The 23367-nt window shown below is 33.9% G+C and overlaps 1 protein-coding gene across 1 annotated transcript; it reads left to right on the top strand.

The window, feature by feature from the left end:
- Positions 1 to 5919: 5919 nt before the first annotated feature.
- Positions 5920 to 23059, top strand: LOC142357530 (uncharacterized; the record flags this gene model as incomplete). Its single annotated transcript, XM_075409143.1, has 5 exons — positions 5920 to 6317; positions 17931 to 18139; positions 19509 to 19848; positions 22149 to 22293; positions 22734 to 23059. Coding segments are annotated over exons 1-5 (1058 nt in total), but the record flags the coding sequence as incomplete, so codon positions are not given.
- Between the last annotated feature and the right edge of the window lie 308 nt (positions 23060 to 23367).

Genomic DNA, 23367 nt, shown 5'->3' with positions numbered 1-23367 from the left:
TTTTTGTAAAAAATATATTCGGAATCTGAATTATTGCGCGAGAAAAAGATTAATTCGGTTTTGTTTGTATTCAAAGTTAGTTTTTTCAATTCTAGTTAGTTTGTTCAATTCTAGTCAGTTTGTATTCAAAGCTAGTTTGTTCAATTGTTAGTTTGAAGTATGCACTACGCATTATCAATGTGAACGTTTCCTATCTCAATTTTTTTTGCAACAAGTAAATTAAAATTATAACCATACGGTTAAATATACCTGAAACAAAAAATATTTCAAATCAATCAAACAATAATAAAATAATAAACATCAACAAATTTCTAAAAGAATCACATTTTAAAATTTTCTTTTGATTGTTTTCTTCCTAAAAATAGAAATAACTTTTAAAAGCTCCTACGGTGCTATTCAAAAGAATTTTTCATGTTGTGAGACCAAGAAATCATTCAACGTTTTCTTAAAAACGTTTACATGTTTTGCCAACAGAAGCCAATGTGGTAACTTATTCCATTTTTGTACGCATTGACGAACGATCGAATTCATTCCAAAGCTGGTTTTGGCATTTTGTCTAATTTTGAATTGTTTTGTTCGAGTATTTTGATGAAGACTCAGATACCCGTGAAAATTTTCAGAATTTTCTGGCCTAGCGATATCATAACAAAATTTGATTAGCGACATTTTTGCTATCATTAGCTCAGCTGGTAGGGTCTTTGTCTGGATTAGCAGATCTCTCGCTTTGTCATACTTTTTGCGTAGAAAGCACACATTTATACCCCAGTAAATCTGTCGGTTAAGGCGTTTCAGGTTTCTTGCAGATAAATTTTGAAAAAAAAAGATAGCCGAAAATGATAAGTGTGAAAGCACAAGTGATTTTAGAAGAAGAATTCGCACGTTCAGGGGAAGCTGATGTCTTATAAGGTAAATTGATCTTATAGCATGAGCAATCTTTTTCAAAGTTTTATTCAGCTGCTCCTCAAAACTAAGATTCCTGTCAATTTAAATATCTGCAACTTTTTTGTGTTGTGAGAATTCGTTTTTGTAAGAAATATATTCGGAATCTTAATTATTGCGCGAGAAAAAGATTAATTCGGTTTTGTTTGTATTCAAAGTTAGTTTGTTCAATTCTAGTTAGTTTGTTCAATTCTAGTCAGTTTGTATTCAAAGCTAGTTTGTTCAATTGTTAGTTTGAAGTATGCACTACGCTTTATCAATGTGAACGTTTCCTATCTCAATTTTTTTTTTGCAACAAGTAAATTAAAATTATAACCATATGGTTAAATATACCTGAAACAAAAACTATTTCAAATCAATCAAACAATAATAATATAATAAACATCAACAAATTTCCTAAAGAATCACATTTTGAAATTTTCTTTTGATTGTTTTCTTCCTAAAAATAAAAATAACTTTTAAAAGCTCCTACGGTACTATTCAAAGCAATTTTTTCATGTTGTGAGAGCCAGAAATCATTCAACGTTTTCTTAAAAACGTTTTCATGTTTTGCCAACAGAAGACAAAATGGTAACTTATTCCATTTTTGTACGCATTGACGAACGATCAAATTCATTCCAAAGCTGGTTTCGGCATTTTGTCAAATTTTGAATTGTTTTGTTCGAGTATTTTGATGAAGACTCAGATACCCGTGAAAATTTTCAGAATTTTCTGGCCTAGCGATATCATAACAAAATTTGATTAGCGACATTTTTGCTATTATTAGCTCAGCTGGTAGGTTCTTTGTCTGGATTAGCAGATCTCTCGCTTTGTCATACTTTTTGCGTAGAAAGCGCACATTTATACCCCAGTTAATCTGTCGGTTAAGGCGTTTTAGGTTTCTTGCATATAAATTTTGAAAAAAGATAGCCGAAAATGATAAGTGTGAGAGCACAAGTGATTTTAGAAGAAGAATTTGCGCGTTCAGGGGAAGTTGATGTCTTATAAGGTAAATTGATCTTATAGCATGAGCTATCTTTTTCAAAGTTTTATTCAGCTGCTCCTCAAAACTAAGATTCCTGTCAATTTGAATATCTTCAACTTTTTTGTGTTGTAAGAATTCGTTTTTGTAAAAAATATATTCGGAATCTGAATTTTTGCGCGAGAAAAAGATGAATTCGGTTTTGTTTGTATTCAAAGTTAGTTTGTTCAATTCTATATATTCTTCTGTTTTTTGTAAAATTTCCGTGACTTTTCCACGTAAGCTACCTTTCTGTCCACAACAGACAATACTTGTGTCATCTGCGAATTGGATTACCTTTTCCGTTGTGCTTATATTAGATGAGAAATCGTTCACATATAAAAGAAAAATGAGTGGTCGTAAAAAAGTTCCTTGTGGCACACCGTGATTCAAAATTTCACAATCAGAGAAAATGCCATTAAGTTTTACCTTTTGTCTGCGGTTGGCAAGAAATGAAAACAGTAATTCTTTCGCTTCCTGGGAAAAACCATAAATTTCAATTTTTTAAGGAAAATATGCGAAATGGAATTAAACGCTTTTGCGAGGTCTAGAAAAATAGCAACAGTTTCTTTGCTTTGATCAAATTAGCCGAAATTGTTTCAACCAGTTCTAGAACTGCATCTGTTGCAGACTTTTTTCTGAAATCGGAATTGCTCTTTGTTTATAATTTTATGTTTATCAATGAACTCCATCATCTGATTCAAAAGGAGTCGCTCAAAAATTTTTGCAAATAACGGAGTTACAGAAATTGGTCGATAATTTGTGCTATCTAACTTATCACCTTTTTTGAAAATTGGTGTTACATAGGCTAGTTTCATTTTAGTTCGGAAAATTTTTTCCCTAATGCACTCATTTAAGGCGAATTGTAGATGTACGCCTATAGCAAATTTGCAAGACTTTATGAGTCGAATTGAGATTTCACCAGGTCCTGCTGCTTTGTTATCGTCCACGAGTCAATGACTGAATAAAGTTCTTTTCTAGTCAAAGTTCTAAATGTGAATTCAGATAGATTAAGCTTATCAGGGTATTTACAAGCAATATCCAAACCTTTGAAAACATCTAGATTAGCAAATGATCTATTCAGACAATTGACAATATTTTTTGGTTCCCTTGAAATTTCACCACTGTCTTATCTGATTTCATCAACCTTGACAATTCTTTCATTCGGACTGGTCCTTTGTTTAATGAATTTCTATTGATCCTTACTTGTTGGTAAATCTTGGAAGAAATTTATGCAAAAATATTGTTGTGCGTCTCCCTTAGTCTCCTATTAACTAAGTTTCTTAAGCACTTAAATTCTTTGGACGTCTCGCTGTCTGGAATTTTTTTCTATTTATTGAACAAAAAATGATTTTTTGCAAACAAATATTTCAATTCTTGTGTTAACCAGGGCTTAGAATTCTTATAAGTTTCTCCCTTTTTTAACACTCTGAATTGGTACGTGTTTTTCAACAATTTTCTCAAATATATCGAGGAATGAATCAAACATATCGCTGCCATTCTCACATTGCTACATTCTAAATCATTCGGCAAGGGCAAGATCTCTGTTAAATTTAGAGCGTGAGAAACGTCGAAAATTTCTCATCGTTATTATGTTGTCACTCTCAGATTTCAATGAGAGGTTTGATTCGAAAATAACAGGAAAATGGTCTGAGTTAAAAGGAGTTGTTGTCACATTGTAGGCAATTATCTGATCTTTTGAAACGAAACCGTGGTAAATGTTTTATCAGTACCTCTGGTTGCATCCCTTAGGTTAAAAATTTCTAATCCTGAATTTGACGCAAAAATGTCTAGTTTACTTTTTTCTGTCTTATTCAGATAATTCAAGTTGCAGTCTCCAAGCAAAATAACGTTATCTGTATTGCTATATGCTCCAGATAATTCGGTACTTAACTGATCAAGAAAATACTAACCAAGACGTTTGTATGGGCAATAGGAAACGTTAACAAGTAATTTTCAGTCAAAGGGTCAGTTATTTCAACCCAAATGGATTCAAAAAAACTCTCATCAACCGTTTCAAGACTTGATTTAATATCGGCGGTAAATTTTTTCGGGACAAAAATACATACTCCTCCGCCCTTTGAAGCCCCTTTTTTGTCTGATCTACATTTCCCAAAGGAAGTATGCGATCCCAAAAAAGTTATTTTCAATATTAAAATCAGTGTCCAACCGGTTTCAGTTACAGCGACAAACGTATTAATGGGAGCTGTTTGCAAAAAGTTTGCAAACTCTTCAAATTTTTTCTTCAAGCTTTGACAATTAATAATGAAAAAATAAAACCGAGTGGCTTGTTCCTCTGTGCTTTAAGTAACTTGAATACTCAATCAAATTTTCCAGATGAGGCCCTGGGTTCAATTCGATGTCCCCTGACAGCATGAGACGTACAAATGAACAAAAAACTAATAATTTTAGGAAGAAAGCATAAAAGTATGAATCAACTGTTTTTAGAAAATAACAAACATTAGGTTTGTTGGAGTAATACTTTTCAAATGTGCGCTTATGAATTTCAGTATGTTTTTCTCTTCCCATAAGCATACTGAAAATTTAAAATATCAAGAAAAGTCGCCTTGGTCTATATTTCAACAAACCATCAGCCAAATTTATAATGAGTTGGAGGTAAAATGTTTTTTTTTTGGATGGAAACCAAAAAAATTGTTGTTATCATAGTGATCAAAACTTTTTCCAAAGTTTCGGTTGATAATTTTTGGTTTTATTTCAGTTTCTGACACCGTAAGCCCAAGATGCACGTAGAAGTTCCGAATATTTCTGACTAGTTCAGGTATATCATGGCTGACTGATGGGTGTACTCCATCATTGCTGATATCTTTCGTTTACAGTATATTATGAAAAAAAACAACTTCAATATCAAAAACGCCACTCAACTCCGTTGCGACATTTCCTAACGCTTCATTATATTTGTCTGTGTTTTCGTTATTTTTGCTGCGACCAAAAAACCATCTTTAACTGGTGGAATTTCGCAAAGTGCAACTTTGAGTGGTGACAGTTTCTTTATAATTTCCGACGCAGTTTCCATTAAAATACTAGTTGTTTCAAAACCGCTATTTCCCGAATCAATATTGTTATGTCCAGCATGTAGAATACGATTTTCAATCTTGTGATAACCGTTGTATTGCTTTACAATATTTGATAAGTCTTGAACTTTTGCCGAAGGATAGGAGTGTAAAGCTGTACTTGGGCTCAGATCTTTTGCTTTTACTTTTTTGTATGTACTATCCGAAAGAATAAGTGTCTTTGTTGATCTTGGTATAAACTTTGGATAAAAAATCTTGGTTTGTTGTTGATGTTGTTGAACTTTGTTGTTGTCATGGTTTTGGTTCGATGTTTTTTCGTTGACTTTGTCAATTAGATTATCAACCATTTTGTTATTTTGTTGTCGGAGGAAAGCATTTTCATCTTTAAGTTGTAATAATAATTTATTCAAATTCAAACATTCACATATCAAGTCTTCTTTCTTCATTTTTTTAAATTCTTTCCTCTCTTTATGTACCTCTGTCATTGTTTCAAAAAAGCTGTGGTTTGTTTGTGTGTTTTACAAAAAGCGCATGCGACTGACTTCTTTGACTTCTTTGACTTCTTTGACTTCATTTAGTACACAATTGAGTCGAAAAATTGGATGAGCGGGCTGGAAAAATTTTTTGCGAACGCAAATGCGCGACTCCTTGTTCAGAATTGAAATTGATCAGTTTAATATCGAAAACAACCCAATTCGATCTAATCTGTCTGTTTTTTAAAAATTAACGATAAACCTTCGGTACCCAAATACCTTCATTAATAGTTTAATCATTAATTTATAAATATGTTTGTTTTGATGTGGAACGAAATAGATTCTCTTTTCAATTATTTACTGTTTAAGTCACACTGAAACAAGACGGAAAAATTTTCCACAGAAATGTGTCCGTTGGAAAAGAGCCAGACTTATTTCCGACAGCTGATTTTTTTTTCAATCCTATCATTTCACTGTAGCCTTGCGCCTTATTTTAACTTCAGCTCTAAAAACATAAAACAGCCGTTATCAGATTTAAATCACATATACTATAACTAAGTCTTCTTCTTAAAAATAGATTGAAGACGTAATTGGTGATCAAAACATCACAGAATACAAAGCTCAGTGGCAACATGACAACCGTCGTTTGCTTTTCAACTAATCCCTGCAGTGGCAAAAATTGCAGCTGTAGAAATAAATTTTAACTTCCTGCTCCGAAAAACATATTTCTGAAACCGACGAACTGTCGATTAACATTATCCTTTAATTGTCAAACCAAATAAAAAACGAAAATCCCAATTTATTTTTCAAACTTTGCCGATAACGAGGAAGAAACATGATTGCGATCCTCGTTTTTCTTCATATTCTAGAAAGGTTAGTTTTCTCACTAGATGTTTTGGATCATCAGATTATGTAGTTTATTTTAAATTAATAGCTGTAATAGTCGTATTATAACTTTTGCAAATCACTTTTTTTTAAAAAAAAATGTTATTAGGGCAAATAATTCCTCAGATCCCTCAGAAAAAATATCAAAAGTAATTTTGATCTTATGAGCCTTATGAACTTACTGGGATGGTAGTTTTCTAGTGAATCCCAATTTAATTGAGTCAAAATTTTTTGAGGTGGCAGCGCTGAAAAAACATAGGCTTCTATGAAATTGAATCGGACACTGGATTGATATTTACGGACTTTTTAACAAAGAATTACGAGAGAAACCTTTTTAAGTTATTCATAAGACTCTGTGTCAACAAACGACTAATAAGCTGATTACAACATAGTTATGTATCCAAATTATGTATTTTGAACCAAATTTCTGGGTTAATCATAATACAAATCAATTAAAAACAATGCATTCAGAGACTTAAATTATAGATTATAGTTGTTAATTGTTTGTAAATTATAATTATAATTGTTTCCATATTTATCCGGGACTAATTTGTCAGGAAGTTTTTTGCCTGTTTTCTCGGGACTATTTTGTCTGGGGATATTTTGTCTGGGAATATTTTGCACCGTAGGACTGTTCTGTCTGGGACTGTTTTGGCTGGGACTGTTTTGTCAGGACACGACTTTCGGATGTCTCTTAACTGTTTGAACATAATATTTCATATTTTCCCTTTTCACCCGAGCTTACAGTTGACAGCAGACGAAATAGTGATATTTATAGTTTAAAGCAAAAATAAGAATTTTTAGATGAAATGATTTGCCGTGCTTCGTTTAGAAAAACTACAAATTAAAAAAGATAAAATAAAAGATTTCAAAAGCATTCAACGAGACAAAAATAATTATCGCTCCTTCTGAAGTTTCTTTGGTTAGACAGCGCCGTTAATATTCTTTGGCATAGAAATTAGTTTAAAAACATTATACGTAATCTAAACGATGAAAACAGAAAATAATTGAAATCAATTTTCGGTAGATTTCTCAGAACATAGAAAACATAGAGAAAAAGTGGCTCCAATTTTGCTAATAGTTTCTTGAAACAAAGGAACCCAATTAACCCATTTCAAATTTTCGTAGTTTGAATATACCTAGAGAGAAAAACTTTGAAAACTTTATGAAACTCTTTCTGTTTCTGCGGAGACTAGAAAAAACTACACTGAATGTTCGCAGGTAAAATATTTCCAGGTTTTACTGTATCTAATAGTCATGAAAAACCCATATAAATTAAGATGCAATTCATAATATATTGTCTAGCGCAATCATTATCCCCTCATTAAATTATATGGGATCGTTGTATTATTATCAAGAAATCATAATCCTTTCTTTCAATAAACTTTTTTTCTCTTTATTATTTTTCTGATCATTGTTAATAATCCGCGTCTTCAATTTTTGCCCTGAACATACCCTTACGTGCAACAGAAAATTTGCAGAGTCTGATTTTGGTATCAAGTCTTTTTATATTAACAGAAAACGCATTTTTTTAAGCCAAATTGCTCTAATTATTAAGCTTTTACTCAACACTTGAAAAAAAAAATTCCAAATGAAATATCTAAAATTTTTCAATTGATTTACAATTCAAAAGCAGCCAAAACAAGCAAATCAATTTTCATGAGACAAAAGTTGAAAAGAAAAGCAAAAACAACATTCCCAAATCTGATAAGTTGAAAAAATTCACCAACTGTATTCGATTAAAACACACAATCTAAAGCCCGGACAACTTCATGCAGCAAATATGCAGTAAAATAGGCAGCTGAGGAAAGAAGTTTTGAATCCCAATATATGGAGAGCGGAACGACTCGAGAGAAACGGGGGTATTCAAAGCAAATTCATTTACAAACTTGATAACAGATTAAAGACTACAGAGGACAATACAAAAAAAATTGACCAAATGGCATCAAAACAAACGTCACTTTAGGTATGTTTCTACATAGCTGCGAATGACAATCTATAAAAAGTTTTTTGAAACGCCATATCGAGATGACATAACAATTTATGTTTGAAATAAAATTTGTAACAAACAACCAAAAAATAAATAACAGGGACCAAATCCAGACCGTTTACAAAAACAAAATCATTAAAAAATAACAATCTGAAATTTTTTGAAGGTGATGCAGCACGAACTATTCAATTTAGCGTCATGTTGATTTGAATAAAAGAAGTCGCATGCAGTTCAGATATATATAAACCCAGTTTGAACAAATTAATTATTGTACAAAAACCTAATTGTAGAACCTCGCGCAGGATTATGTTGAGCCCCGGTTGAGAGATTCGCAATGGCATCAACAAGATGATTCCTGTGTTAGAGAAAGCAAAGCAGTCTATAGTCTATCATCTGACCGGAAACACTATTCAATGCAGAAACATTCTGGTTAAGGAATCTCATAAAAGAACAGATCCCGAACTCAGCCAATGTTGCAAAAAAGGAAGCCATTTTAGCCATTTTAGCAATTAACTCAAAGTAAAAAACCGTAAGATCTTTCTCACTTTACACCAAGAACCTGCGAAAACTCCAGTTGTTTATGGTACACAGCTTAAAAAAAACTATTAGAAAAACAAAAGTAAGTTTTTGCAAATTGATTAAAAGGCTTCTGACAAACAAAAAGGAAAAATGCAAGACCTCCATCTTTTTTACTTCTCTAATATCACAACAGAATCCAGTTGTCAGTACATGACAGCAGATACTTTAGGCCTTTAGCAGACTTTGCGGCAGGTTAATTCAGTCGACATTTCAGAAAGTTAGACAAAACTGAACCAAAAAATGGCAGTAACGAACTTGAAATTCAGACATTTGAAAACTGATTGGACTCTACTGGTTGATGAACTGATTGAGAGTGAAAAAAGTGACAATGCGTTCATTTGAGTTCTATACAAATCATAATACTCACCATAGTTATTGTATTTAACTCCAAAATTATTCAACTACCCGGACCCAAGTGTCATAGACTTTCAGTAATGATTCATTAGATTCCCATAGTAGGTTCTTAAGTCAGTACTGAATCATCGTAACCTAAGGGTAAAGTTACCTTGCATTATGTTCAGACAAAACGCAGAAACAAGTTTTTTTGCGAGTTTTGTCTGTTTAGTATAATTTTCGTTTTTCATAATGTTCATCGAAAAATCAGAAAAAAAATTGAAATTTTCGAAAACTATAGTGAACACGAATATCGAAAATCATCAAAGCGAACGTTTTAACGACTGAGTGAGCCCCAGTTGAGGTGCGCGTTTATGATCAGACAGTTAAGAACGCACGCGTGATGAAGCACGTTTTTAATACATTTTCAAGCGACCTGAAAAAACGGCCTCCATTGTCTGCAACCGTGTATTAATCAGATCATTAAGTCTGATGATTAACTGAGCTAACGTCTGATAATTAACTGATCATTAAGTTTCACCATTAACTGAGCTAACGTCTGATCATTAACTGATCATTAGGTTTCATCATTAACTGAGCTAACGTCTGATCATTAACTGATCATTAAGTTTCATCATTAACTGAGCTAACGTCTGATCATTAACTGATCCTTAAGTTTCATCATTAACTGAGCTACCGTCTGATCATTAACTGATCCTTAAGTTTCATCATTAACTGAGCTAACGTCTGATCATTAACTGATCCTTAAGTTTCATCATTAACTGAGCTAACGTCTGATCATTAACTGATCCTTAAGTTTCATCATTAACTGAGCTAACGTCTGATCAATAACTGATGATTATGTTTCATTATTAACTGAGCTAACGTCTGATCTTTAACTGATGATTAAGTTTTATTATTAACTGAGCTAACGTCTGATCATTAAGTGATTATTAAGTTTCATCATTAACTGAGCTAACGTCTGATCAATAACTGATGATTAAGTTTCATTATTAACTGAGCTAACGTCTGATCATTAACTGATCATTAAGTTTCATCATTAACTGAGCTAACGTCTGATCATTAACTGATCCTTAGTTTTCATCATTAACTGAGCTAACGTCTGATCATTAACTGATCATTAAGTTTCATCATTAACTGAGCTAACGTCTGATCATTAACTGATCCTTAAGTTTCATCATTAACTGAGCTAACGTCTAATCATTAACTGATCCTTAAGTTTCATCATTAACTGAGCTAACGTCTGATCTTTAACTGATCCTTAAGTTTCATCATTAACTGAGCTAACGTCTGATCATTAACTGATCCTTAAGATTCATCATCAACTGAGCTAAAGTCTGATCATTAACTGATCCTTAAGTTTCATCATTAACTGAGCTAACGTCTGATCATTAACTGATCCTTAAGTTTCATCATTAACTGAGCTAACGTCTGATCATTAACTGATCCTTAAGTTTCATCATTAACTGAGCTAACGTCTGATCATTAACTGATCCTTAGGTTTCATCATTAACTGAGCTAAAGTCTGATCATTAACAGATCCATAAGTTTCATCATTAACTGAGCTAAAGTCTGATCATTAACTGATCCTTAAGTTTCATCATTAACGGAGCTAACGTCTGATCTTTAACTGATCCTTAAGTTTCATCATTAACTGAGCTAACGTCTGATCATTAACTGATCCTTAAGTTTCATCATCAACTGAGCTAACGTCTGATCATTAACTGATCCTTAAGTTTCATCATTAACTGAGCTAACGTCTGATCATTAACTGATCCTTAAGTTTCATCATTAACTGAGCTAACGTCTGATCATTAACTGATCCCTAAGTTTCATCTTTAACTGAGCTAACGTCTGATCATAAACTGATCGTTAATTTTCATCATTAACTGAGCAAACGTCTGATCATTAACTGATCCTTAAGTTTCATCATTAACTGAGCTAACGTCTGATCATTAACTGATCCTTAAGTTTCATCTTTAACTGAGCTAACGTCTGATCATTAACTGATCCTTAAGTTTCATCATTAACTGAGCTAACGTCTGATCATTAACTGATCCTTAAGTTTCATCATTAACTGAGCTAACGTCTGATCATTAACTGATCCTTAAGTTTCATCATTAACCGAGCTAACGTCTGATCATTAACTGATCCTTAGGTTTCATCATTAACTGAGCTAAAGTCTGATCATTAACTGATCCATAAATTTCATCATTAACTGACCTAAAGTCTGATCATTAACTGATCCTTAAGTTTCATCATTAACGGAGCTAACGTCTGATCTTTAACTGATCCTTAAGTTTCATCATTAACTGAGCTAACGTCTGATCATTAACTGATCCTTAAGTTTCATCATCAACTGAGCTAACGTCTAATCATTAACTGATCCTTAAGTTTCATCATTAACTGAGCTAACGTCTGATCATTAACTGATCCTTAAGTTTCATCATTAACTGAGCTAACGTCTGATCATTAACTGATCCTTAAGTTTCATCTTTAACTGAGCTAACGTCTGATCATTAACTGATCCTTAATTTTCATCACTAACTTAGCAAACGTTTGATCATTAACTGATCCTTAAGTTTCATCATTATTTGAGCTAACGTCTGATCATTAACTGATCCTTAAGTTTCATAATTAACTCTGCTAACGTCTGATCATTAACTGATCCTTAAGTTTCATCATTAACTGAGCTAACGTCTGATCATTAACTGATCTTTAAGTTTCATCATTAACTGAGCTAAAGTCTGATTACAAACTGATCATTATGTCTAAACATGGCTGATTTTGGTCTGAATGGTTCTGATCATCAACGCACACTTCAACAATGGACCAAAGAGAACAAATAGGTTTTATAAACAACAATGGAAGAAATCATAAGCGCCCATCAGCAACAACAGAATTGAAACAACATTGACACAACTACTTTTTCAAGAATGCATCTTCTATGATCAAGATTTCCGCATGACCCGAGGATTTCAAAAAGACCGACACTAATATACGTTATTAGTTCAAAAAATTAACAGATTGATACAAAGCTCAGAGCGATATTGAAAACCAGACGCCCAGGCCGACACCATCAAGATTTTTTTGGTTGAGAACCCCAACTTTATTGTACAAAAGTGAGAATAATCCCGACTATCTCTGACAGAGAACCAATTAAAGAAACGATATAGGCACATAAACCAATTTCAAATGGGACATCAGAGGAACTAAACAAAAACTGACAGCGTCAATGTGAGTGGAACTTGCAATGAAAAAAAACAGTTTAATGCGTCATAAGAATTTCTGACGGAACATTGACTCATGTACCAAAACATGCACACTCCCGAAGATGAGGGAAGTTATTCAGAAAAAAGCAGTAAACTAAAACAAACTGCCTCCCCTCAGTGAGAACTGAGAAAAATAAAAAGAAAAGTTAACTGGGAAAAATTGAAGCTCTGGACTCTCCGAGCTAAGAAAACGAAGTTTACTTTGGTGACCATTAGAAAAAGGCAAATAGAAAATAATTGCAGAAGTGAGGTTCATGAAATCGACATTAAAAATTGACTACGAATATCTACTTCTACATACCACAGTGCAATCAAAATGACGATGCTGCTTCCGATCATTTCTTATCACGAACCAGAAATATCTTTTTATCAAGCATCTAAATCGGTTTCGAAATTTTAGCCAACCAGTTTTTGCCAATGTTTGAATAGTTGATCGCTTGAACTAACAATTCAATTAAAAAAGGTCCGATGTACGTCAAGTTGATTCAAACTGGATATCAGAAGGCAGCACTAACAAGTTCTCCTTCGATTCCTCAATCAAAGAAAAAACAGTCCCAGTTTTCAGCACCATTTCTTATCGTACAAAGAATAAAATACGACTACAAAACGAAACATTTTTGTCTCAACGAAAAATGAAAATATAAAAGGGCAAAAGATTGGCTACATCTTAACTTCAGAGATATAGAGATACTGCAGATGTGATACTTGAGCCTCGGATAGAGCTTTGTCTAAAGTGTAGAAAAACACAAAAACAGAGGACGCTCAAAATGAAAATTACATTTACTAAAAAGAATGGTGAGAACAAAACACGGAAGATATGATTGCGAACAACCGACTTCAGATCAAAGTTAGATTCTGCACTGAAACTTTGATGAAGAGAAAATGCTAGCCAGCAAAAACTTGGGCGATGCTGATGAAAGTCATCGGCACAAACAAAAAGCCCCTGATGCAAAAAAAATCAGACAAAAAGAAAATCCCACTAGAGTTGCTCCGGTCAAAAGACACAACCGAATAATAACATCAAAAAGTACATTAAAGATATGAGTATCGCGGATCACGATGTATACAGAAATGAAAATGCAACCCAGGAGAGTATTCAGAATTTTCGCTGAATTGAATGTGGAAGTAGAGCAGGCGCAGAACCGACTGCAAACGAGACAAAAAAATTATGAGTTTGTATGATATCAACCGAGTTAAGAAGAAAGAAGTAAAGAAGTAGGAAGCAAGTACTAACGGAGTCAAGAAAAAATCATTTGAGATGCTGAAAATTGACAAAATTTTGAAGTTCTGATTCTCTCAGTGAGGTTAATAAAATTAATTCGTTCTTTCTCAGATGAAAAAACGTAACTGCAAAAACAAATGGCCAAATACTCTAAGTAGACAATGTTAATTAGACGGCTCGAGCAAGACTCTGCGTACTGAATATTACAACATACATCCCAAGCTTGTGAAAAATGTTTCTTCGCTTTGAAGGCAAAATCTCTTTTGACTGCCGTTTTTGCAAGACATAATTTGAAGCACTTTTGGAGCAACCATGATCAATATCTTTTATTTTAAGAAAATTGGAGAAGAAACTCAGGCCTTCACTTCAAAAGGATTTGAAGAGATGTTGAATCATAAAAATTGTCAATTTCTTTGAAACATGAAGGAGATCCTCAGAAACTTGATTTTAATTAATCGAAAAAAAATCAGGACAGCTAAACGCAAAATAAAAAAACGAACAGTTAACATGCTAGAAAATGCAAATAAAAACAATGTTTTTAAATGTTATTTCTGTCTCGTTGAAAATATGCCCCGCTGATTATATATACCTATCAAATAGATGGACAAAACTTACTTTGAATTTTGCTATGGAAAATTTCACCAAATATCAAGAAATCATCAGAAATTAGAGTTGTTTTTGAAATGTTTTGTCGTTTTCAACTCTGTTTGAGGTTTATTTTTATTCGTCTGTTCTATATTTCAACAAATGCTAATTTTGCACAATTAGAATCAACACAACAAAAAAACATATAATAACATTTCTACGTTTTAGTACCAAAATGCTGAAAATTTTTAGTATGTTTTGATTGCCCTTTGGTGGTTTTTAATGTTCGAAAATACAATCAATAACGTTTTAATGTAAACCACGCGTTAGCTGAGATATTGGTTGAATTGTTGGCATGACAAAATTGGTCTTTTTTCTGGATGTGAATGCTGTTTTTTCTGTTTTCTGCGATTGTCTGTCCTGTTGCTAAGATTTCAGATGTCCCTTAAAGAAATATTTCTGTCATTTTATGTCGTATTAACACATGAATTAAAGGATGCAGAAAGATTTACTTGACCTTCCTTCATCATCAATTTGGATAGAACTTTGCAAGAAAAGAATGATGGTCCGTTTCAAATAACTTTTTTTTTGATATTCGTTTCAACTTTTCCATTTAAATTGAAATAAAATTTGCGATCATTTCACATTTTTTACATTTCTTGTTTTCTGTTTTGAGTGGTCAGCTTCTTTTTCGCCAAATTGTATTCTTTTGTCATCGTCTCAAAGATCTAATATTTGATTGATTACGCTGTGATATTTCAATCAAATCAACTTTCAAATTAAAAAAAAGGTGATTTGAGATTAAGCCCAGGGGCCTACAGGTTTAAAAATTAGTTGATTTCCATAAAAAAAGAGAAAATCAGTTTTTCTGTTTCTTGACTGAAAAACTAAAATAGTGAAAATTCTGTTGCCACTGAATCAAGTAGTCTCTGATATAGAAGCGCTAATATTCACGCAAAATATTTTGTTCAAGAGGGCGGAAACACCACCGAATGGATTCACAGAATTTTTCAACTGTTTTTTGGCTTTTTTGTCTCTTGAAAATTTTATTTGTTTAGTTTTCCAGAACTTAGGGAGTATAAAGTTTGTTATTTTGGATAGAGTTGCTAAAAAATTTTTTGAGAAACTTTTTTGAATACAATATAAATTTGACAGACTTATTTTTGGCTTCAAAGAGAAAGGAAATTAAACCTATTTTTCTTTTTCATCAAAAAAATATTATCATCGGTTTAACTTTTCGATTCCCATGTCCTTTAAAGTTTTCCGCTTTAGGTAAATTACAACTCTTGTCAAAAACCAAAAGTATATAACCAAAATCAATAATAAAACGGGTACTAAGGAGAAGAGAGAAGATCAGAGCAGCATAAATTTGAATATAATAATTTACAATGTCGACAAATTTAGCAAATGTTAATATCTTCATCAAACCCCCATTCCCCCTCCCTAAAATACAGAACTTTTTCCCTGTTTGATTTTTTTTCTTATGGAGCTCCCCGGGATGAGTAAAAATTAGAAAAAATGCAAGATAAGCGGTGTAAAATCAGTTTTTTCAACGCAAATTCTTTTCACAATTTTGCGATGAAAGGCAGTGAATGCGGTGAAACTATGCAAAATTCGCCACTAGGGTAAGCGGTGATCTTACAAAATTTTACACAAATTAGAAATTTACACAAAAATTTCTAATTTCAACTCCCTTACCAGGAATCGGACCTCTCACCTCCTGCATGTCATCCACTTCTTCTTCCACTGAGCCATCTCATTAACTTCTAGTATTTTTGTTTTGATCATAAAGCAATATCACTCTACCTTCTGTAAAACTTGCGCTATGAATTGTAAGGCTTGCTATTATTAGCGGTGAAATAACATGTTTTAGCGTTGAAATGGGGTGATTTTTTGTAAGATCACCTTTTACTCTAGTGGTGAAATTACATAAATTCACCGCTTAGAAACAAGTGTCAAGAAGATAAAGGGTTAGTTTTAGCGGGAGGGTAAATCTAACAATTCCTCCCTTGCCCCCATTAATTTCACCGCATTCATTGCTGATCTCACACAACTTTAACAATTTCTTCTAAGCGGTGAAATTATGTAAGTTCACCATTATGTTGAGCAGTGAATTTATGTAATTTCACAGTAGTCACAGCTTATCTTAGATAATATCGACACCTTTTTTCGAAGCGGTGAATTTATGTAATTTCGACGTTAAACTCAGCGGTGAAATTATGTAATTTGACCGCTACCAGGTGATAAACGTTTTTTTCACCGCATTCACCGCCAGATTTATGTAATTTGACCGCATTCACCGCTTATCTTACACAAATTTTCGCATTCACTGCATAATTATGCAAAGAATGGAGGTGACACCTCTACCCGGGTCCCATTTTCAACCAGCAATATCTTTATTAGTTTTTTCAAAACAAAAATTTGGAAACAGACTCTAAGTGCTACAAAATCATATTCTTTTTCTGCAGCAATATTACGGATATATTGATGAAACAATGTATTATATAGCTCCACCACCGTAGCTGGGGTTTCCAAACCCTCCCCTCCTTGATACCACTTACAACAAGCCTTTTACAACATGCTTGTGTACGACTTTAGCGAGCAACAATTAATAATTCTGCACCAATATAATGCTATCTTTAGTTTTCAATGCTTATTTCGGCCTCTCCCAGGTTGAGGAAAAATCGGACAGAAATGTAAGATAAGCTGTGAAAGGTTTTTTTTCACCGCAAATTTTGTGCATAATTTTGCAGTGAAATGCGGTGAAATCACGTAATTTCATCGCTATAGTAATCGGTGAACTAACAAAAAGCTCCTCATTTCACCACCCTTACAAGGGTTCGAACCTCTCACCTTCTGAATGCCATCCACGTCTTCTTCCACTGCGCCCTCTCTCACTGCCTTTCAGTATTTTTCTCTTGAATATATATCAAATTCACTATACTTTCTGTAAAATATGCGCGGTGAATTTTTGTAAGATTTATGATTTTTAGCGGTGAAATAACACACTTTACCTGTGAAATGTTGAGTTATTTTGAAAGTTCAGTGCTTACTCCAGTGGTGAAATTACATAATTTCACCACTTAGAAAAAAGTGTCAAAAAGATGTAAGATTAAGGGGCAGTTTTAGGTGGGGTAGTTAAATCTAACAATTCCTCCCTTACTCCTCATTAATTTCACCGCATTCACTGCTGATCTCACACAATTTTAATAATTTTCCTAAGCGGTGACTTTATGTAGTTTCATCGCATTCACCGCTTATCTCACATAATATGGACACTTTTTCAGAGCGCTGAATTTATGAAAATTGATCGCTGAATTCAGCGCTGAAGTTATGTAGTTTCACCACTATCAGGCTATAAAGTTTTTGTTACCGCATTCACCGCCTGATTTATGTAATTTCACAGTATTCAACGCTGATATGAAAAATTTTCCCCATTCACCGCTTATCTTACATAATTTTGTGTTGAGTGGCGGTGACACCTCGACTCGGGCTTTCTAGGCTTTTCGAGCCAATAACAGTGCAAATCAGGTCGTAGTTTTAATGTACATAAAAGTCCACCTGTGATAATTAACACTTGCATTTGTATTATCTCTTAGGTTGGATGCCCTTGTACAATTTGAATCAAGGCAAGACAGTAGAGAAATGTTGGATTTCGTGGGCAGTGTGCATGATCAAACTCCCTCAGCCAGAAGATGTGGATTCTTTTGTCAGAAAGCGGGTTGGTGCAAGACCTACAACCACAATCCCCAACTTGCATTGTGTGAACTCATTGTAACGGATCTTAGGCTGCTGGGAGAAGAAACAGGTTGGTCCTCTTTTGTCGGCGTGGTGTGTGTGTGTGTGTGTGGGGGGGGGGGGGGTGATTTGACTAATAAATATTCAAAGAAAAAAAAACTAGGCAAAAAAAACAACATAGAGCTGAAAAATCGTAGAAAAATATTCTAGAAAACCACAACAAAGAAGCAACTAATTACAATACCATTAAAACTTTATGAAACCGCCGGAGAGAAATATTACAATTTTTCTATATAATGACAACTCTGCTAATAACAAATTCAGCTCAAATCTTTTGTAGATATGCAATTCACTTGGTTGTTTCTGTTGGTCTCCAATAAAAACTCCCAGGAAAAAAAGCGAGATTTTGCAATACCATTAAAATGTATTGTAAAATTGAATGTCATATGGCAACATTTTTATAGTACGACAATTTTTTTCCTTGAGCCATTTTACGTCGAAGCCATTTTACGTTGAGCCATTTTACGTCGAAGTTTGAAATTTTTAAGAACAATTTTCCCTTCAACCAATCTAGGAGGGCAAAATTATCAATGTCCGGTTTTATGAGTTCAAGAACTGCAAAAAACAACATCTATTAGTTTCACTGTAGCAGATAATATCAGCAAAATTTCTTTTCTTTCGGCTAAAGTTTCCCGCTTTAACGGTTTAGAAGCCGAGGCAAAATTTGTATTTGCGTGATTGCAGTTTTGAGAAAGAATTTCGATTTAATTCGGAGCTAATTCAGAAATACCTTCTGAACTCTCCTTTGTTTAGGAAAGATTCCGAGAAAACTGATTCCTAATTTTGCTCTGATTATAAAGTTGTCAGAATCAATGAAAAAATAATTAGATAAAACTCTGAATCATTTCTGAAAATTTTTGTTACTCTGAAAAAGCTCTGAAACAGTTGTTAATTACTCGGTGTGAATCATATTTTTTGCGGTATTTCGAATCATAGGAGCGCAAAATTGAATCATAAGATCGCATTGTCGAATCACGGTCTCAGCACTTCTGACAAATTAGTGTTAAAATGTATCAAGAGACCACTTTTTTAAAACTTGTTCCCAGAAAGTCGGATTAAAACGCGTTGCTTTGAGTCATAAAGCAACAAAATATTGAATCATAATCGAATAGTTTCCAAAAACGATGCTGCAATTATGCACTTGCGCGCATCATTGCCGGATGCATTCTCTCACTTGGTCGCCTAATATCGAAATAATGGCTTTATGCTATATGCCCACATAAATTTCATTTTTGTTATTATATTGAGCGCTAGAAAAGTTTTGATTGCAATTTCAAAACTTTTTCTAGCGTAATGTTTGGCATTGCAAGGATGCTTTTTCTTTTCTCTATTTCATACATTGATCTGTCTCTTTTGGATGTCGCAGTATTTCTTTTTAGTCCCCACGCCAACAAAATTGGGATGGAAGTTCTACTCTACGGTTCCCTTAGTGAGAGGATGTGGTTCCCTCAACTCTATTAACTGCGCAAAACTAATGGTTTCTGGGCCCTTAGAAATATTGAACCCGATCTCACTGAGCTGGACAGTTGCCGACCGAGGTGACCGGATCCAATTTGGATCAGAGCACCAGATAATGACAGTTGTGAACGAGGAACATCCCACACAGTTGGGAGTGGTCGCAGCCAATCAGATTGCGCATTTGCTGGACAGCGATGTTCGAGAATTTGTATGTGATAATGAGCTGAATGTGCCCGGGGTGTTGTACAAATTTGAGCTAAAGTAAGTGCAATTAAATTGTCATTCGCGTCAATTCCTTACGCGTGTTCGAACCTCTCACCCCCTGCATGTCATCTACTTCTTCTTCCACTGCGCCAACTCTCAATAAAATCTAGGATACTTGTTTTGAATTTAAATGAACTTCACTCTACTTTCTGTAAAACATGCGTATTGAATTTTTGTAAGATTTGCGATTTTAAGAGGTGAAATTACATAATTTAGCGGTGAAATGTGGTATTTTTTGTAAGTACAGAGCTTACTCTAGTGGTGAAAATACATGAATGTTAAATTAATGGGTAGTTTTAGGTGGGGTAAAATCTAACAAGTCTTCCCTTACTCACCATTATCTTAATCCCCCTATCTTACATCGTTTTACCCTCCTAATATTACCCCCTAATATTACAATGCAAAATTTGCACAAAATTTTGCGGTGAAATGCGGTGAATTTAGGTAATTTCACCGCTATAGTAAACGGTGAACTTACAAAAAGCCACCGCATTTCACCGCCCTTACAATAGTTCGAACCTCTCACCGCTTGCTTGTAATGCACTTTTTCTTCTACTGCACTATCTCTCACTAAATGCTAGTATTTTAGTTGTAAATAAAAATCAAATTCACTCTACTTTCTGTAAAACATATGCGGTGAATTTTTGCAAGATTTGCGATTTTTGGCGCTGAAATTAAATATTTTAGCGGTGAAATGTGATATTTTTTTGTAAGATCACCACTTACTCTAGTGGTGAATTACATAAATTCACCGCTTAGAAAAAGTGTCAAAAATATGAAAGATTAAGGGGTAGTTTTGGTGTCGGGTCAAATCTAACAATTCCTCCATTACTCCCCATTAACTACACCGCATTCTCTGCTGATCTCACACTATTTAACCAAATATTTCTGAGCGGTGAATTTATGTAAGTTCATCACTAAGTTAAGAGGTGAAATTATGTAATTTCATTGCAATCACCGCTCATCTCACATAATTTGGACACTTTTTTCAGAGCGTTGAATTCATGTAAATTCACTGCTATTTTCGGTGGCGAAACTATGTAATTTCACCGCTACCAGGCGATAAAGTTTTTTCCCCGCATTCACCGCTTGATTTAGGCAAGTTCACCGCATTTAATGCTTATCTTACAAAATTGTCCATATTTAGTAAGATGTATGTCGGTGTGTGTATGTGTGTGTGTGCTTTTGCGTGTGTGGGGGGGAGAAACTGTGTTGAGGAATTTTGTTTTTCACTTGTAAGAAATCGTCGTTTTTTAATAGTTTTTCAAACAATCAAAACCCTTACGTGGTAATCGTCGTTTTTTTCGTTATTTCGTCGTTATTTTTATGTAAGAAATGATCGTTTTTCATTGTTATTTTATGTATGAAAAAAACGATGAAAAAACTGGATGCCCACTGGGATTCGAACCAATAAACTCCCGGTACATTACCTGCTGCACTCACCACTGCGCTGTCAGGTTCTTAATAGAGATATGCTGAAACAGAATCAATAGAAAAAAAATAGTTCAAGAGCAATTAAACGACGAAAAAACGAACAAAAAAGACTATTTAATCTGTAAAAAACACGACGTAAGAAACGACGAAAAAACGATCAAAAAACGACGATTTGGTATAAAAAAAAAACGACGTGAGAAACGACGGAAAAGCAATCATTTCTTACGCTTAAAAGAAGACGACCTAAACGACGGAAAGTAATGAAAACGATGAAAACGACGACAAAACGACGAAAAGGACGACAAATCGACGAATACGACAACTTCTTAGAAACATGTTGTCGTTTTTTTTGTCGTTGTCCTCAACACGGAAGGTGCAAGTGGATAGGGGGCTGAGCAAGGGAATATATTTGCAAGCGCAGGAGCAATTGTGTCAAGAATTCAAAAGCCTTAGAAACATTCTTTCTAATTTTTCCAGCAGCTACCATGTAACTCTACATTAGAAAAATGTCGAGCGCTCTCTGAACATTCGAAAGTACAAGTCTGTGATCGAAAAAAAAGAAGTCTTAGTTCAAGTTGCGCAGAAATTCCCTAAATTAAGCCTGTAGAGAGTCCCGTAGAACCAGCAATGTTAGAAAAATTTGTAAGTATCGATTTTAAAAAAACGGTTATATTACTTCACTGAACGAATATTTGATCTTAAACTACGTTATTGCCAAAAATATCAGTAAAAATATCATTTGATGATCAAATTTTGCAAAGTAGTTTCCATCGCAACAGGTTTTTTTCTTATTTTACGTGAATTCATTTTTATTTCCTTCGTCATTTCATCTGAGTCACTATTTTTTACTCGCAATCTTTCAGTCACTTCTTCAACAACAAGAGAGCACAGGTCACACTGTACGCCAACGAATCAACCTTTCCAAGTGACGTCTCTGAGTTGGAACAGTCCCGCAGTGTCACAGAACACTCCTTACACATGTCCTTTGTTTTCATTGGATCAGCCGAGGTCAGTTTTTCAAAAAATTGCGAAAAAATTCAACGAATTAGGAAATCTTATTTTATATTCGCGATGAAGTATTTCCTATCAACAATTTTTACAGTGTACGCGTAGAGAATTGCGCACTTGGTGCGAACAAAATGAATGATTTGAGTAAAAATTTAGAAATTACAGAGAAATTAAAAATTTTGACGGTTTCGACAGGGATTTCATTTTCAGTTTAATCCAAAAAGCAATACCTCATAAAAAATGGGGTAATTAGATATTGTCCTCCTTTTCAAAGGATCACAAAAATCATTGAATAAGCAGATGACGCCCTTTCTATCAAAGAATGTTTGAAAAATATTTGAAACTTCGAAAAAAGTTTGAAAAAATATAGCATAATGGACGAAATTTTTTACTAATTTTCTCCAAATTCATCTACTTATTTGATTAATTTTTACTTCCAGAAACTGGACATTTGGACTGATCCCTCAGATGGATCCTGCCCTTGTCAGTTCAACCCCATTGGAGTGACGTCACACTTGATAGAAGGACTGGAGGCTGGCAGAGAGTACACGCACTACATGCAACTCACTTCCGCTTATGGCAAGAAGGGAGCTGTGACGTCATTTGTTCAGTCCACATTCACTGACGTCATCACTAACTCCACTGAAACGACAGAACATAGCGTGCTTTTGGATGTTAAGTTTGAATCTGGGGTGGGAAATAAAGTCAAACTTGAGTTGAAAGGCGAGCTGGGATCAATACAAAGAGAGTATTTTTACGAGTTCAGGTAAAGTTTAGAAAATGCAGACAGAGGAGAAGTTGCAAAATTATTTATAGAATAAACAGTACGCTGCAATAATTTTAGATGATTTTGTAGTGAAATTGATGAAGGTAGATTATTTACATGAGAACGCTTTAAATTATGCAAGGCCTTTCCATGAAATTGCGTATTTTGGCAATATAGAAGTTTATGTTGAGGTACGGTGTTACCCAAGCTAAAAATGATATCACTGATTACACATTGACTTCGATCAAGCTTAATCTTTTAGACATATATCTGTTTCCTTTTACATTGACTAATGTCCTTGACAAGTT

The sequence above is a fragment of the Convolutriloba macropyga genome, unplaced genomic scaffold (genome assembly GCF_964194025.1).
Source record: "Convolutriloba macropyga unplaced genomic scaffold, txConMacr16.3 SCAFFOLD_2975, whole genome shotgun sequence".
Classification (NCBI taxonomy): Eukaryota; Metazoa; Xenacoelomorpha; order Acoela; family Convolutidae; genus Convolutriloba; species Convolutriloba macropyga.
The sequence above is the reverse complement of the archived record's forward strand: the minus strand, read 5'-3'. Positions and strand labels throughout refer to the sequence as shown.